The sequence below is a fragment of the Lygodium microphyllum genome, chromosome 29 (assembly GCF_053477565.2).
Source record: "Lygodium microphyllum isolate KBCC chromosome 29, Lygodium_microphyllum_v1.1.10, whole genome shotgun sequence".
Lineage (NCBI taxonomy): Eukaryota > Viridiplantae > Streptophyta > Polypodiopsida > Schizaeales > Lygodiaceae > Lygodium > Lygodium microphyllum.
The window spans coordinates 64,305,985-64,324,964 of NC_141163.1; the positions used below are offsets into that span (position 1 = coordinate 64,305,985).

Here is an 18,980-nt window from a genome sequence, read left to right on the forward strand (position 1 = left end):
TGAGTAACCTACCCAAGGTCCCAACCCTACTTGCCTAAACATAATGCAAAGTCTTGTGCCTTTTTTACCAACATCTCGAAGGTTGTTAGCAACATAGACTTGTTTGACTTGCTCCATAGCTCTAAGGATCATCTCTTGCTCTATATGTATCTTATTGTTTTATGATAATTGGAATCTTAGATTGCTCTCTAGTGGCAATGTTACATCTAGACCATGCAGCAATGTAGTTCTTACACGTTCACTAGTTTGGGTGCCATGGAGTTATCCAAAAGTTTTTTAAGTAGCAAATTGGGCAATGTGTCCTTGAGGGTCACTAGAACTCTTGCTAACTTAGTCATTTTCCTCACTCCATCACTCTCCTTATCTTGTCATGTTTTATCTTCAAATCATCATTTAGTGAGGTTTATTAATCTCTCCAACAAATTTTGTAAAACTCTAAAATATCCATGGAGTTTTGAAGGACTACATTTGTGGGTCTCCCTCCTAGTCCTATGTTAAGAGCCTCTAGTCCTCATTGTATCGAGCTTGCAAGGCTTTAGAAATGTGGTTGATTATTGCTCCTCCATCTTAACATCAAATACAATACACCTTCTAAATTGGTATGTGGCTCCATACAAGGTGCATACATTTGGAAATATGTTTACATTTTTTATCCATGAAACACACTTTGATACTCAACCTATAAGTTGATGTTTAACATCATTTTTAATGTATAATTTGGGAAACATGAGGTCAAGAACCCAATGAGCCTTTGTGAGAAGGCACAGAACTTGAATATTAGATTATTGAGACTCTTTCAAGGCCATCAAAAGGGGATTTGATGGTACTAGAGTGATGTCTAGGACTTTAAACATCTTGATTAGATTAGCTTGAAGGCTTGAGTTAGAGAAGGGGGGAGGGTGGGAGGGAAGAGAGAGGAGGAAGAATGGGGGAGACATGAGAGAAAAACAGAAGAGAAAAGAGATAGAGGAGAGAAAAAAAGGAGAGAGAGAGAGAGAGAGAGAGAGAGAGAGAGAGAGAGAGAGAGAGAGAGAGAGAGAGAGAGAGAGAGAGTGTGTGTGTGTGTGTGTGTGTGTGTGTGTGTGTGTGCGTGTGTGTGTGTGAATGAGATTGAATAGAAAGAAGAGAAAAACAAGCCTTAAAAACACTATTGAGATTGCCATACACAACTAAAATGCTAGGATTGGCCTCAACATGAATGTCAAAAAAGGGGGGGGGGGGGGGGGGGGATTGGAAGATGAAGAACCCTAACATCCCACAACTCTAATACATGGGGTAACAAGAATTGAGGACATGAATTTCATATGGTATAATGTTGCTTCAGGTTCATAGTAGCATTTCTCCTTGCGCACTTCAAATGAACACTAGTGTTGCATCAAAGTAGTTTAAGGTAGACTTGAGTGGAAAGAAATTAGAAGTTTTGCATATTTTTGGAGCTCAAAGCAACTACATCACTTGTCAAAAACATAGTTGTATCTCCCAATTTGTAAAACAAAATGGATTGAATAGACAAACCTATGATCACACTGTGTGTGTGTGTGTGTGTGTGTGTGTGTGTGTGTGTGTGTGTGTGTGTGTGTGTGTGTGTGTGTGTGTGTGTGTGTGTGTGTGTGTGTGTGTGTGTGTGTGTGTGTGTGTGTGTGTGTGTGTGTGTGTGCGTGCGTGCGTGCGTGCGTGCGTGCGCACGCGCACGCGCACGCGTGCGTGTGCGTGTGCGTGTGCGTGTGCGTGTGCGTGTGCGTGTGCGTGTGTGTGTGTGTGTGTGTGTGTGTGTGTGCACGCACGCACGCACGTGCACATGCACATGGATACAAGATTATATTTATAATACATTTATGCACCATATATAATATGTTTATATGTCACTAATGTTATATAAGTTTTAAAATAATATATCATATGTTGAATATAAATATATAATCTCTAAATACTAGTATAAAAACAAAAACATACTATGTTATAAGTTATCACTATGATGTGTATTTTAAAAATACATTTGCATAAATTTATATTTCAAACATATATTTACATAATAATGGTACATGTCTTAGTTTAAATTAGTATTACCTTTGGTATATGCATTGGCTCATGGACCTTAACAATGCTTGTGCTAGCATAGCCCAAGGTTTGTGCTAGCATGGACCTTGCCAAGGCTTACAAAGTGACTTGAGTTGGTGTCTATTATAGAGATCGTTGCCTATTATGAGACCATTCAAAGCTTTTGCCATCCAATAGACCATTTGAAGCTACCTATATGGCTATTTGGAAGCTAACATGATATATGAAGCTCATGCAAGATTTAGAAAGTCTACCTAGAAACAAGGATAGCATGGTTAGGTGAGTCTACTTTGACCCATTAATTTCACATTAATGGACATTGAGATTGTACATCAATGTTACAAATGATCAAGTAAAAGTGCTGCCTATGGAGGTTTTCTCATGGAATGATTTGGAGAAGAGCATTATCCCGGGGCCCGGTTCACTATAGATGTTGTATGGTATCACCTGAGTGTAAGGGAGGGGGAGGGGGGTTTTTGGAAGGGGACATTTAAGTGTATATATTAGAGGTAGACCCCTCTTAATTTCCTATATTGAACTTAAATTTAAGGAGGGGATAGAGGGAAAAAAGAAGGGGGGATGCATTTGATCACCTCTCTCCATAGATTGGTTTCTCCATGGCATACAAGAGACCTTGACAAGTAAGGTTCTAAACCCTCACATAGTAGGGTTATTGAATTAATCATAGTGTGGGAGGGAGGGAGTTGGGACTTTCCCATGGTTTTGGTAGTGAGATTCAACTCCCCTTCTTCCAAAGAGAGCTTGGTGTCTGCTTGGTGTAGTCGTTTTAAGTATAAAGGGGTTCTATTCCCCTACTCTCTCTCCTCATGTAGTAAGGGGGCACGGGCACTCAAAAACATTGCGACACAGAATTTGATGGTATCCAAGTGCCACTACATAAATCACTTTGTGATATGACCATTTTGATACTTTTAATTGCTTAGGATAATTCCAACTTTTAAAAAGAAAGTTAGTATATGTTCTATGAAGACTTACATTTAAGAAAGGGGATACATAAAAAGTCATACATGTATATATCTTATAAGCTTAAATAGGGGGATATATTAGTCTTACAAGCTTCATAAATAGGGGTTTTTTTAGAAGTCCTTGCACGCAGGTGACATGTCTTCTTTACTATGAGTGAACCCCCCCGTGAGCATTATTGAGGGAACATCATCAAGTGATGGCAATGGCTCTCAACAATAACTACTAGGTGATTGCATCAAGTAAATGCATGGATGTTAGGTAAACTTTAATACAAAATGAGCACTCTACAAAAAAAATTGTGACTAAAGGCATAAGGAAAAAGGGATGAGCTAGGTTATAACTTGCTAAGGAAGAGCCTACGTCAAGTATCTTCGTTATTCTCTTCATAGGTTTTGCTTATATGATAAGATGTTACCTTGCATTAGGACTCATTTTGGCAAGGACTTGGAAGCACTGGCATATCACTCTATTGCTACCCAAGTTGAGACATATGAGGTACCACAATCATCTTATTTGTATATGGAAGCTATTAACAATGTAGTTTGTAGGTAGATGTTTGAAACAAAAAAAGGAAACCTAGATGCTTCAATGTGGCTACTCCAATGGCTAGCTATCGCATAGGAACAATTGGGGAGAGAAGTGGAAATTGCATGAGTGGCCTATGATGTTAATGGATTTCTCCTTCAAAGAGAAGAGACCTGCTCTTAAATGCAAGGCTCCATGCCCCCTCATTACGATATTGTGCAAAACACTTAAGGCTAGCCAAAGCCTCTCTAACATCTTAATGTCACCCCTCTCTCTCATTCATTAGAATTTCAAATCTCCCAAACCTCTGGCTAGCATGATAAGGTTCTCTCAAATAGAATTTTCAAGTTGATTGCATGCCACATCAATAGCTTGCGGATATATCATGCCCAACATCAAAATAGCAAACCTATAGAATGTAGAGGTAATGTTAGAAGTTGTGAGAGTATCTACATAGTATACTTGAAAGTACATGGAATCCAGCTAAATGGTGTGAAAGAAAAATTAAATCATAGACTAAAAATTCTTGAACAATGAAGGAGAGAGGGGAGGGTATTTTTCATTTAGGATGAGAAAGTTTGAGACGCATTATGTTGTGGAAATTTACAAAACCCCCCCCCCCCCATCTTTTCCCCTTTACACACATAGTTTGAGGCCTATGGATAGGTGTATCACTATCACAACTTCCTCTCGATGGAAAACATGGATAAGATTTGATCCTATCTCATATTGAGACATCAGTTTAGTTAATCGGATAACACTTTTATTAACTATTTCATTAGACAAAAAAATGAATAATGCTTTAAATATCTTTAGGTTCAATAGAAAATTAACAACTAGCTCTCTCTCTCTCTCTCTCTCTCTCTCTCTCTCTCTCTCTCTCTCTCTCTCTCTCTCTCTCTCTCTCTCTCTCTCTCTCTCTCTCTCTCTCTCTCTCTCTCTCTCTCTCTCTCTCTCTCTCTCTCTCTCTCTCTCTCTCTCTCTCTCTCTCTCTCTCTCTCTCTCTCTCTCTCTCTCTCTCTCTCTCCCCCAAAGTTGTCTCTCTCACATTCTCTTGTATAGTATTGGACATGGATAGGATTATAATGCATTACAAAGGCTAGGACAATTGTTAATATAGTCCCTAGTGGACATAGAAATTGCAAATATGTATATGAGTTGTTCAAGAAAGTGGATTAATCTTAGAGTTTTGATGAGTGATGGAGGTTAGGGTTGGTGGGGGCCCTTGAGCTCATTCACAAACCAAACTATGGCCAAAACCTTAGCTCCTTCCATCATCTATTGGTAATGGAGGACAAAAATTAATAGATATGAAGAGTAATAAGTAGATAAGGGTAATATTTGAAGTTTGAATGTAGTTATTACTTCTCATTCTTATCACTCAACTAGCTCATTTGTTGTGATTGGGAAGCTTGGACTACCTACCATTCAATGAATAGTATCCATGGGGCAATGGCTTAAGTCTGCATACATCATTGTCATGATGAAGGGATAGGTTATAATATTATTATCTATAGACCCTCTCTAATCCAAACATCAATGGATCCCTCAACACCATTGACACAATGGTGATGAGAAACATCAATGGAGCCTCACAATTTGCTAAGATTGTTACATGCTCCTTGGAGCACTCAAATTCAGTTGTTGTGATTTTATCTATGAGGGCAGATTAAAAAATGACTTTTATGACAAAACAAGGGAGGGAAATTTGGTGGTATTCATACTCAAGTGGCTGTAATAAATGTCATGCAAAAATCCCAACAATGCTCTTTGAAGAATCAAATGGTCAGCAATAAGCCTAATGCAAAGAGAAATGTATTCTTAGCATTCAATGAGGCCTATGAGCATCTAGTAGTGCATGCTCAGGTTATAAGGATTGGAGCACATGATGCTCTCAATGTGGCTACCATAGACATTGAAGGGATAGAATCAACAAAAGCTTGTCAATAACCCTCTAGGTGTTAGACCCTTACCTTTGTGTAGCTCTTTAAGGTTACCTGCAAATCATGTTTCCCAAGGGAAATGATATTAGGTTAACTAATTTATTGCACTAGTCAAATAATTTGCAAGAGCCAGGTAGCCTAGCCAATCAAATGATTTACATTATCTCTCTGGCGTATCAAGCTCCTAACAATGTTCTTTAATAACACATTTTGTGATGCAATGACTTATGATATATTTTATGTGACTCTCTCTTTGGTCAACATAGATAGCTGTATCAGTTTTCATTTGATGTTACAATATGCATATCCAATCCCTATATATGTACATTATGTTACATTTCTTCCAGTACATGCATCTTACACTATCAAATCAATTTTAAAATAATTATGTTGATATACTATTCTTACTTCAAGGACCTTTCATTCACATTCTTTCTATGCACCCACACAAATGCTATATACGCCATATCTTTTTGTGTACACAAATAGATTGTATCACATTTGTGTACATGTATTATTTTGACATTTCTATTTACAAACAATTAAATAATATTGTGCACTTGATCTTTAATGTGCATGCATAGCATGTGTTTGTAAACTATGCATTCATAAAAAGTGTATGAATCATGGAAAAGTCTCACTCAATAAGTTAAGCTTGCAAGGAAATACATTTGTTTCTTCTTGCAAAGTTCGCTACTAAATACATTTAGATATTGTAGCATGAACCATACTCAATCACATCTCTAAGCTCTCATACTGCACAATGGGAGTTGGTTTATGATTGATGAACAATCTTGAGCATGCACTCCATAGTCCAATGCGCCATGGCTAAGAAGAGTTGTGATGCGGTTTGGGACCATAGGTACACAAACCTAAATGCCCTTAACTTTCCCTACCTTTAAGTCATATGGCCTAGAAACTCACCTATCTAAACCATGGCTGGAAAGCTTGCCTAAACAAGCTACCAAAAAATACACTAGTTTATGCACATCTTATCACATCATCCTATAGGGAATATTTTCTCAACTTGCATTAAAAGATTAATATAGTCAAATTGAGGACATGGTAGAATGTATTGTGATTGACAAAAATAACTCAAAAAGCTTTAAGACATGGTAATAGCCATTTGATTAGCCTAATATAAAGTGCACAATAGGTAGACTAGTGTATAACATAAATAAGCCATAGAAAGCATTGCTCTTCTCTTCTATTTCTAACAATAAGAAAAACCACAATAGTCCATTTCTTCTTTTCATAGGAGATGATTGCATATCAATTGGAAATGGGAGCTTTAATGTAAACATAAAAGACATAACTTGTGGACCTGGTCATGGCATTAGGTAAGGACTTCACTATCCAATCCATGAAATTATCTTGCAATGATTGATTACTATGTTGAAATTGTTGTTTTTTATATGCTATCTAATAGGTCTCATTCTTAATGTTGCACGATAGGGAGTTAGAATAGTTAGTTTTATGCCTATGGTTTGTGCACAAATATATCGATGTAATACATTACTTAATATGGCAATTTTCTTGATGTATTTGATGAATATTACTAGCATACTTTTATTGAAAATATTCTCCATCAATATCTTGAATAAAAGTTGAACAATAGTGTTGGTAGCTTGGGGAGACATAACACATATGGAGAAGTTCATGACATTTTGGTTAATGGTGCCATCATTAATTCTACAAGATATGGAGTGAGAATCAAGACATGGCAGGTAAAAAAGTATACACAAAGAATTGAGAATGATTAGTAATAATCAAAACCATAATTTAAGTTTCAAATTTCATTAACATGTTCTCTTATGCAACTCAATAGGGTGGTAGAGGATACACAAAATTCATTTGGTTCCAAAACATAAAAATGCATAGAGTGAGAAAACCTATTTCCATCAACCAATTCTACCATACAAAGCTTGAAAAGCCATATACAAATCAGGTATACCTTAGGATTTCCTATTTTGGTTTCCCAAGAAAATAATAAGACATATGTTGACATTAATATCCTTAGTAATTCATTCATCTAGCATTGCAAAATTTGGTCCTCATTATATAAGCTTTGCATACTTACTAGTTTCCATCAATCTAGTATATGATGTTGTTGTCATGCTCAAGTTATGAAAGAGAGTGAAAGTGAAGATGTCTACAAATTCTTCTCCAATAGATTAATGCATGGGGTTATCTCTACCATATGAATACCATATGATCATGCAAAATTGTGTTAGCCAACACATTGTACACATGCATAAACTACTTGCCTAAGTATACATATTTATTTATTTATTTATTTATTTATTTATTTATTTATTTATGCATGAACTTATACAACTTTCTCGTGGCTATAGATATTGACATACACAAATTATCTATCTACCTAAATTACATTCATGCATGCACCCATACATACATACATACATGCATATATGTACATAGATTCTATATTGAACATCTATTACTTCGTGCATATATGCATCCATATATACACGTATATAGATACATACACACATACTACACATAGTTGTCAAATAACTATTCTATTAAAATTCTATTGGAACAAGAGTTTTTTAAAAAAGGAAAAATCATACATCAATTGAAGCAATACCTACCTACCTAGTTACTTCATTATAACAAATTAAGGGAGTATTGGTGAAATATTTGATAAAAAGGCAAGCAAGAACGTTTTAAAATGTCAAGTCCCACAATTGAAATGCATGTGATTATGCCCATCAGAATATGGGTGCCATATGTACATGCATGTATACATTCATTATCCATACATGCATACATGCGCCATACAAACATACATGTAATACACCTACATGCACACACATAAAAACATGTGCACATTTGTACATTATAGATACTACCTTCCTATTGGCTTGGTTTCCTATAAGAACAAATCTATATACACATAACATACTACCTACCTATTGACGAGCTTGCCTACATACTTACCCACATGGATGCATATGTCCATATGTACATTCCTAATGTATTAATGCATGCACGCATGCATTAGTTAATGAAAATAAACATGGGTGCATGCATTCATATTGCCTTTTAATATGCATCTTATGTTTTCCTTTTGCAAAGAAATTAATTTAAACTTTTTTGCAGACTTCAAATGTTGAAATTGGTGCTATATTTTACAAGAACATTTCTGGTACAACAATATCTAAAGATGCAATATCCTTTAATTGTGGTAAAATGTTACCTTGCCACCATATCATTCTAGAGGATATCAACCTAGAGCATGTTGTTGAAGGAGAGATTGAAGCATTATGTAGTAGTGTAACAGGATACTCCTTTGGCATTGTTGAACCACCTAGTTGCTTAGATACCTATACATTGTCTAGCTCATGGAAAAGAACTTATCAATGTTTGTGACAATTTTTGTCTAAATGACACAATAAATATTGATAAGAACCAATGGTGCACTTAAATTTCTTTTAAAATTGTTGTTTATGTCCAAATAAACACATCACTACAAGATTATCTTCAAATCAAAAGAAACTTAGAAAAGTAAAACATTTTTTAGGTTTCCTAATGGATGCTTGGTATTAGCATTTACCTTTTTGAGAGAAATGACTTCCTCAATATGCATAGGTTGTAAAAGATATATTAAAAGTAGGATAAATTTTGCAAGGGGAAGAAATTCAAAGATATATGTATGGACTAAACTAAAATAGTAGAGTTGTAGACAATAAGGCAAGAAGACATTGGACACAATGTAGAGAAGGCATAACAAGTAGGGTAAATTGTAGTTAATGATTATATTACTTCTAACTCTATATATACATTATGCATTCAATGGTGCAAGTGAGACCCTTGTTATAATATCTAAGATATTTACAAGGAACATCATTATGGGATCCTTTTGTCCACATGTTACATATCCTTGTCTTCGTACATACTTATTTTGTCCTACTACATACTATTCTAACATGCCGATCAAAGGGATTCCATGATGATATGTACAAAGGAGATACATCTAAATGCAACCAAAATGGAGTGAAGTGATAAATTGGTAATGATGATTTCATAAAATTGAAACCCACGAGTTCATACTATTCTCCCTGCCTAAAACATGAAAAGAATTTTCATTAAAAATGTATGCCTTAGCAGGATGGAATGTAATCAAGAATGATGCTCAAGTTCTCCACTACCTCTCTATAATGGGGTACCTCATATCAATGTGACATACTTTTAGACTCAATGTTGGACCTTGAGCTACTGAAATGCAAGATTCGTTATTTATAAAAATAGATATTGATTGAGGATTATATCCAAATTGATATCCTCAAGGACATTCTCAACATAAATCACCTCTTCTATAGGCATGCTTCAGGTCACATATTCTACCTTTGTGGGGGCTGAAAGAGCCATCCATTGTTGCTACTTTGTGCTCCATGAGATAGGTCCACCAGCCTTAGCAGGCATCCTAGTATCAAGGTCTCCTCCCCAAACTACATCAAAATATGCTAGAGTGAACTTGTTATATCCTTTGGAGAAATAAATTCCCACATGTGCCTTAGCCTTTCAAAACCCTCTTGAGCTACTTCCAATGTTCAAAAGTTAGTTGGTGCATATTTTGACAACATGTGCCCAACATATGAGAGATCAAGATGTATGCATGTGAATAAATACCTTGAAATATTCTCATGCTTCCATGTATGAGATTTTCACCATCTCTTTGGCTTGCTCATTAGATATAGGATGAAAGGGAGATTGAGGAAGCCTCGAGGTCACTCATAAGTATATGGGTATATCATGTGCATTCAATGTAAGGGATTTTTCAAACACCACTTTTACATATTCTTACACAATACAATGTACACAAAGTATAGATAAGATACAACATAAGAAAAGTGACCTACTAAGTCAAACAATGCATAACTAATAGTGCTAATTGATTGGTGCTATAACTATACCTATTGTAGATAAGTGTAACTAATAAAATACAATAATTTATGAGTCAATGGCCATGTGTGGATCATAACGACCATTGAAGTGCTAAGTGCAGATATACAGACCATCTAATCAAGCGGTCCATCATCAATGTCTACACGTGCTGAGCTTGCCATCTCAACACTTTCCCTTAAGCTCAATTGCATCTCTACAACTCCAAGTAAGCTTCAAAATATTTGAAGTTCCTATGCACCCAATGCCTTTGTAAGAATATCAACTAACTAATCCTATGTGTTGACATAAATCAAGTGAATTTCAACTACAAGTACCTTCTCTCTCACAAAATAGTAATGCATTTCAATGTGTTTTATCCTAGAATGGAATAGAAGGTTCCTAGCCAACTATATGTTGCTCATATTATCACAATAAGTGTGACAAGTAGACCATCTACTTGCACATCAAAGTCACCCAATCACTTTTCCAACCATACCACCTCACATGTTCCATAGCACTACCTTTGTACTCGGCCTTTGCACTCAATAAAGCAATTGTGAGTTGCTTTTTGCTATTCGAAGCAACTACTACACTACCAAGAGAAAAGATATATCCACTAGTAGATCTTATATTAGATTGTTCCTTCTCTTTCCACATTTGTGGCCATGCAAGCTACTCCTCATGTCCTTTTGGCTAGGTTCTCATTTTGGTGTGGTCATAGATATGTGCAAATAACATTAATATTGTTACCTATCCCTTTGACTTACATACACTTATCGAGCTCTAGCATCACCCCAATTTCTATGAATGGTGGCTCCCCAAGAATGCCAAGATATCACATCAATCATCATAAATAAAGCATCTACCTTGCATATATATGGCCAAAAATCTAAACAATGTAGTCTACAACTATACATTTAAACATGACTAGAATTGCTCATTCGACCACATATTTAAACTTTATTTGAGATTATGATCTCACCCAAATGGAAAAAACCTATTGCTAATCAAAGTGGACTCTTGTTAGTGCTACCAAGGTGAGAACGTTTGACCCCCCATTTATTCCCTGCAAGGTTTCGCATTATCAAGCAACTACATGATCCGAGAGCCGAAAAGTGTGTCACGAGTCCCAGTTTTATAGATTTCGACATCAGGCATCCATCCAGCTAGATGGATCTCAAATCCGAGCTCATTTGCCCCTCCAAAAGTAAAAAATCCACTTCGATTGCAATGTGAACACAAAGAGATGAACTAGATATTTTAAGTTTAAAACCTTATTATGTATTCATGGAATGAGAAGATGAGAAGAGAGGGAGACAGGAGGAGAAGAGGTAGAGGAAACTTGCCATTATGCTACATAATAAAAGAACTTACTCATAGCTTACCTCAAAGAGATGAGGGTATTCTAGAGTGCTCTCATGTGCTTGTCATTGTCCTCCTCCCCTCTTCATTCTCCATGGGCTCTTTATATAGCCTCCATGAGGGATTAGATTAAGCTAATCTTCTTGATTAACATAATCCTAGATTATGTATGGTATCTTTGAAAATATGGAGAATAGCGGATGGGACAAGTCTCCACCTTGGTCATCATGCAAGAAGCCAAGGGTGGTGGTAGACAAAATAGAGAAAGGGAGCTAGATTACAAGAGGTGGGTGCCCAAAGCACATTATTATAATATATTTACAAGAAGGATAGAGTGGAAAGTTGGTGTGGTGAAAGAGAGAAGCAAATTGCATGTAGCCAGCAGTCTGCGCCTTTGTAACTTCAAATCCGTGAAGAATCTGAAAAAAGTTTCTTCTGCAACTTTGTAGACAGGTCAAAACCAATCGAGCAATGCTGGAATTTTCTTGAAATTCCTTTTTCTTGGGAGTTATTGAGATTATAAAAAACGGCTTCCAAAAGTTGCTTTGACTTTAGTCCCCCATATATATATAAATACATATAAGCATGTGACAGAAGGGGTCCATGCTTGTAAGCTTTTGTGTAAGATCCAAATGACACCATGATGTGGATATTGACTTGTGTGCTAGGGTGAGGTGTCCTATAATGATGGTGATAGATTCCAAATCTTAGTAATGCAGGTGAAACCCATGTGTAGTTGGAGGCTAGTCCTTTGAAAAATCTATGCACTCACTCAACTCCTAGGTGTAATCCATTTCCATCTTCACTAAGATAACCATCCCTTTTACCCTTTACATTAACATGCCTTCTAAGAACTTGTTCCCCCATTTTCTAGAGTTATCATAATCGAGAAGCAATGTAGCATACCTAGTGCTTGAAGAGTAAACCCAAAGTGATATGGTAAGCTCTTGATAGGGGTTTTGGCCAAATTTTGTGGTAGTAATCCGGGTTGTAAAAAACCCGGATCAATATGTTTAATGAATTTGTTTGTAAATGGTTGCCTTTGATTGATAATATTGAAATCTATCAGAAATCTTGAAGAAAACCAAAAAATTAGTCATATAATGATTTATACCAAAACATGCAAAACTCGCAATTATGCAGTTTTCATAGAAATGATACATTTTGGGGGTTTTGTTGTGATTTTGAGATTCACATGGAGTAGAAATGAGTATAAAATAAATTCCCGGTGATTGCGATTGGTCCCAACCCATAAATTAGAAATATCAAAATTTTTATCTAAGAAAATAAAGAAAAATAGTAAAAAATGAAAATTTGTAGTTTTTTTGCGTTAGAGAATTAAAGAAAAATATGCTTTATATTCGTGGATGTATGGCATGGATGGAGCATGAGGGATAAGCCTCAGTTCAATCTTGTCTTTATGTTAAAATCCATTTTTACCGCTTTTACAAGAAAAAACACATGAAAAAAAGTCTCCTACACCTATCAACAATGCATAACTTAAATGGTAGGGAGAAGGAGGGGTTTTGAGGGTGATTGGTTTTGCTGATAACATTTGAAATTATGATCTATTTGCTTGTTTATATCATATAGGACATTTATAAATTAAGTTTAAAGGGGTTGAGCAACACGAGGATGCTCGGTGTTGACCCTTAGCAACACAAAATTACGTGTAGAGAATGAAATCATTGAAATAAATGTCTTTTCACTTCACAATGTTGATTTATAAATCACATAATGTTTGAGCACCATGGTTAATACACAGTTGCATTGTGTATATTACATGGTGTAATTCTTGGATACATTGCAATTGGTTTTTTTTATACAGACCCACGTGGAGTGTGCGAGATACCCAAGCTATAGGTTTAGACGATTGGGTTCCTTGGGGAACTGTTACGTGTGGAAATATCTTATCTCGTGGAATGGATTAAAACAAGAGTGGATTTTGTGACGTACATGTTATTTGTGTTAGCGGCACATAGAGAGGGGCTAATCCCTGAGGTGTAGGAGAGCTACAGTAGGGCCACGGTATTTAACCTATGGGTGCCGCCTTCTATTTGTGTTACAAGGAGTTTTACACCAATATATGTGTAGGAACTCCCTTTGAGGAGTGTGGGGAAGGCTTAACCGTTGGACTACAATTTAAAACAAACGTGAAATTCACTATAGAAGTTAGGTTAGGGCAGTGTGTCCCTTAGACGTTGTTGTGCCACTATGTGGATACAATGTGAAAAACTCTAATGTGCATCATCATCCGACTTTCTTATTGATCTAGAGAGTCAATGTGATCTGAGTCATTAGTGCTAGTGTGAGTGGTATGAATGGTCCAAAAATACTAGATTTTTGGACAAAAATACTAGATTTTTGGATAATTTTAGGCCTATTTTTTATATTATTTATTGTAAAAATCCTAAAAAGTTAGGAAAACTTCTAGATTAGGATGGCATGCAAAAACCAAGTGGCTTTTTAGCCAATTTTGGATTTTTCATAAAAAAGAAAGATGGGCAAAATCGTGTGCGTCATGATTGCAGTTGACAGTCTGAAAACAACACTTTGAACTGGAAGAAGAAGTGAACAGGGAGATTTTGGAGTAGGTGTCTTGGGGTTTTACCCCCTTTCAAAGCCAAAGGATCCATCAGATTTGGGTTCTCAGCAACAGAGAGGAAGCTATTTTTCGATCCATGTTTTGGCTCTACGAGGGAGCTCAAGGAGATCTAATGCTTGGAGATTGCTTTTGAGTAGTGCCAAATAAGGGATTGCACGTTCTATCAATACATATTGATTTGATTCATTGTCCTTTGTCTTTATCGTGTTTACCTCTTGTCTATTCTTTTTCTTCTCTTCCATCTCCTATCTCTACTTCCTTCTATCTTTGATCCCCGGTGGATACAACCTTTCAACAAAAACCCCTCCAACATTGGTGAACCTAACCTAAAAGGTCATCAGAAGGAAAGACAAGATGGGAGAACCTTTGAGCACAATTTTCAGTTATGTTTTGCAACAATTGATGCAAAATATGAATATGCTTATGCACGTACAACAACAACATGTGATGCATGCTTGTGCTGAAATAGAAAGTGTTATGATGAATATTTTGCAAGCAATTGAGAGCCTGAGATGAAGTTGTTCAATGGCAGGAATGTATGTACATATGTGCATACCTACGCTCAAAAGATGGAATTCTTTGAAGTGGCTCAACTTGCATGGAGCTAGTATTTTGTTCGGATCACTGTACATGAACTGAAAACGCGAATTACTTAATTATTGTATATGTAGAATGCTGACTGGGTAGCTTTCAGGAAGACACTCAGGGAAGAATTTTACATTGAAGATACTAGTTTGATTATACGCAAGACTTTTCAAGAGTGGGTTATACAATCAAATAAGGGTCTTATGGCTACACAATTGTTAAGAGAATTTGAAAACCAATTTGAGCAATTAGATCATCTTGCAAAATAGCAAGCTCTTGCAAGTCAAAAAATTGAGTTGTTTCTACAAGCAGCAAATCGTGAGCTTCAAGAGAAGCCTGATGATTTGCTAGAGGATCATACTACAGAGACAGGTCTTAAAACAAAGTGGAGACATATCAAGGAAGCTGTTACTGCACTTGTGAAAAAGCATAGAGGAAGAGAAAGATTGCATGTCTCTAGCTTTCCCACTGTTACAGGTAAAAGAGTTGATATATCCAGTAAGCCACCCAGTTCTATGACTAAACCTATGGTTGTACCTACTATTGATCCCACTGTTAGGGAAGATGTATTAGATGAATTGGTCAAAGGCATGCAGGATCTTCAATTGAAGGTATTAGCCCCAAGTTGAGATGGTGGAAAAAGGAAGGAAAAAGACACGCAGATGACCTCCAAAGCTAAGCCGGGGCAAAAAGCACAATTTTAAATGAAGGGCGCCTCAAAAAACTTGAAAAACTCTTATAAAAGAGTGCCAAGCTCCCTCCTATGCCAATTGTAAAATACTAGATGGGTGTAGGCTAGAGGCATAACGCTAGAAGAGGGAAATAGAAAAAAGACCTTGCCACAAGGGCCGGTCATGTAAAAAAGGGATGGGTGCCCATGGGATTTTAGGGTTTTTATATATAAAGTTCAAAAAGTGAATGAGAGCTCATTCTTTGGTGTGTGGCTAACAAGAGCTCTCTTCTTCTTCTCTTCTCCTCATCTTCTTGCTTGTGTGTACTCTTGAGAGAGGGAGTGTGAGAGTGTGAGTGTGTGAGAGTGAGGGGTCAAGAGGGTGAAGCTCTTCACCATCTCCTCTTCTCTTCTTCTCTTCTCTTCTCTTTTCTCGCGCGCGCAGCTATGGACGATGGAGCTTGGAGATGGAGGAGGCTTGAGGATGCTTGAGCTCACATCTAGGATCGTGGAGCTACCAGGGTGTGCGAGAGATGAGGCAACTCGTGTCGGCATCAAGGTAAGCTCACTACACTCATAGGATCGACGGTGCGTCAGCTAGGTGAGAGATAGCCATTAGAGCTCGCTTGAAACGCTTGAAGCAATAAGCAGTCCGTGGGTCTCGGCAGTTGAGCGAAGGCTCCCACATTGTGGTTCCATTCAGGACCAACGAATTCAAGCCTTGAGCACTTGCGCGCTTCGAATCGAGCATTGAAGTAGGGTTTTCCCCGAACCGGTGCTTGAGATAGGTAGGAAGTGAGGGGGTTGAAGATGGTATTTGATCTCCTTGGCAAGTAGGTTTTTTGCTTTTTTGAGAATTATGTTGTGATATGCAGTAATGTAGGTATTTACTTTGTGAATTGGATGCATTAGAGTAGGACAAAACAAAAAAATAATAATAATAATAAGCATTAGGGTTTATTGTTGCAAAACAGGGTAAAACAGGGCAAAAATCGTGCAAAAAATGGTAAAAAGCTTGCTTGTGATGCCTAAGATCGACAAGTGAGTGATGGGGGGACATCAACACCATACCCGAGAAGGGGCATAAGAGCCAAGAGGCCAAGGGAGAGCTCATTTGTGACCATCTCAGTGTGTGTGAGAGAGAGAGAGAGAGAGAGAGCCATCGCACAATTTGCTCCAATCTCGCCAACCATCGACGAGCCTATTGCCCTATTCAGGTATATGAATCTCTTCCCCTATCCCCCTAGATAGGATCTGGAGGTTTATGCTTGCTATAATTGGGTAAATCGCATGAATCGAGCGAGATCGACATCTCGCTGCAGTCGTCGTGCCGTGTTCGGCCCGTCCGAGTGGTCGCTTCTGGGCCAAGTCCTATAATCGGCCCTCAACCTTCTTTCGCTCGGCCCACTTGGCCCGAAACCCTAATTGGCCCTCCGCCCATACCTACTCGGCCCGTCCGAGTCGACCATTCGAACCATCGACCAAATCGGCCCTCGGCCACGTGTCATATTCGGCCCTCAGCCCAAGTACCTCGGCCCGTCCGAGTGGCCTCGTCTGACTTGACCAATCGGCCCGTCCGAGCCAACCTGTCCGAGTCACAAATTTGGCCCTCGGCCCATCCGAGTGACCCACTCGGACCTTGCAATTTGGACCAGCTGGGCCAAGTGTAAATTTTTATCAAACTCTCAGAAATTTGACCTGACCCGGCTATAGCTTAGCAGCGCAAACTGTCGGAAGTCCTTCTAACGCTCAGAACTTGATTCTGGCACACGGAATAGAAGAAATCGTAAGGAGCAGCCGCTTAGCAACTTGAAGTAGGCAACAACGAGACCCAGAGACCTAGACACAAAGCGCTAAGTAGTTAAAACCTGATTGGCCAAAAACAAATGAGGCAACATATTAAAAAAAACCCCGGACCCCCGCAAAGGGGGCACCTCCCCCGGTAGGCCGGAGAGAAAACACGTGCCGCGACAGGTCCTCCGGGTTAGGCCCTAGTGTAGTAATGGCTCTACACAAGCATACATCTTCACTTGCAAAGCAGCAAACAGAAGTCCATGCCCAAACAAAGACAAACAAAGACCCTAGAACCTCAACGAGCCAAACTAGCCAACAAGGGCAAAAAGGCCACACTGCAAAAACACATATGTGTTGCATTCGGACTGCATCTAGTCAAAGCAGAAAGCAACAATATCAAGCTACAATAGCGAGAATGACTGGATATGACAGTCCTGACAATAGATGCTCCTTGAATAGCCCTGCACTGATTAGCCAAGACATCAGTGGAGAACCCACATATGGTCGTGCAGTTGGGGACTCAAGGGCATTTATCAGAAGGCTTAAATTTACAAGCCAAGACCCGGAAGATGAAGACATAGTACCACCTACTTATCTTAGGGTCAAACTCACCGCAAAAAGAGAGCATACTATCAATGCTCTGATTGATGAAGGAGCAGATTTTAATGTCTTGACCTATGAGGCATGGACCCTACTAGGCCAACCAACTAATGCAACTCTTAGCCCTTATGGGGTACCTCCACAAGCACTCATAGGGAAGTGCAATATCCTTGCAACAATTGAAACTGAAAGCTTGTCTATCCTATTTCATGTTCCTCCAAATAGTGCTAAATACCGTAAGGAAACCCTCCTGGGAAGACCCTTCATAAGGGCGACCAAATGTGAGGCTGACTATGTAGCATAGAGGATACACCTGACACTACCAGGTGTGAGGATAGTCACAACCTTTAGCACGGGTGACCTCATTGAACCTCGAGGGAAAGGCAAGGAAGGTGCTGACGTAATAGTCAAGCCTACTATCGAGAGCAAGGACTTGTTGGAAGAGCTGATACAAGCGCACGTTGAACAACGAGAACTAGTAAGTGAGGCCACGCTTGACACAATAAGGTCAAGAGGCAATGCCAAGGACGGGCTTTGGACTTACAAATATTGTAGAAGACCCCAAAAGAAGCCCAAGCCTTATAGAGGAAGGCATCGATGGAGGGTCGGCACAACGCCGTGATGGATATCCAAAGCGTTGCTACATGCTCAAGGATATTACGCAGGTAACCGATGAATGTGGGTACCAAAATCCCCTGATAAACCATCTCTATTAGCTGAAGGCAAGATTGCATCAAAAGCAACGAAGCACAGGAGAAAATCTAAGAGAAACTCTAGGTCTCGAGGCAAGAGACCAGACATGAGTGTTCGAAAGAAAGAGCCTCAGCCTAGCATGCTTACTAAGCAGATGTCATATGTAGCCATTGAGTGTGCACAAAAGCCATTAGTGCCCAAAGAGCCTTTAATTTTCCAAGAGGATAATAGGCATCATAGGCATGAC

The 18,980-nt window shown here is 38.3% G+C and overlaps 1 protein-coding gene across 2 annotated transcripts in view; it reads left to right on the plus strand.

Moving 5' to 3' along the window:
* Positions 1 to 8,940, plus strand: part of LOC148010718 (putative polygalacturonase At1g80170) — a 63,080-nt gene extending 54,140 nt beyond the window's left edge. The window contains exons 6-9 of one of the 2 annotated variants that reach the window (XM_087671650.1): positions 6,772 to 6,853; positions 7,132 to 7,240; positions 7,342 to 7,461; positions 8,640 to 8,940. In XM_087671650.1, the coding sequence (XP_087527776.1) occupies positions 6,772 to 6,853; positions 7,132 to 7,240; positions 7,342 to 7,461; positions 8,640 to 8,909 (581 nt within the window). In that variant the 3' untranslated portion in view covers positions 8,910 to 8,940. The remainder of the gene's footprint in view (positions 1 to 6,771; positions 6,854 to 7,131; positions 7,241 to 7,341; positions 7,462 to 8,639) is intronic. The other variant, XM_087671651.1, reaches the window with a different exon arrangement.
* The last annotated feature ends 10,040 nt before the right edge of the window (positions 8,941 to 18,980 follow it).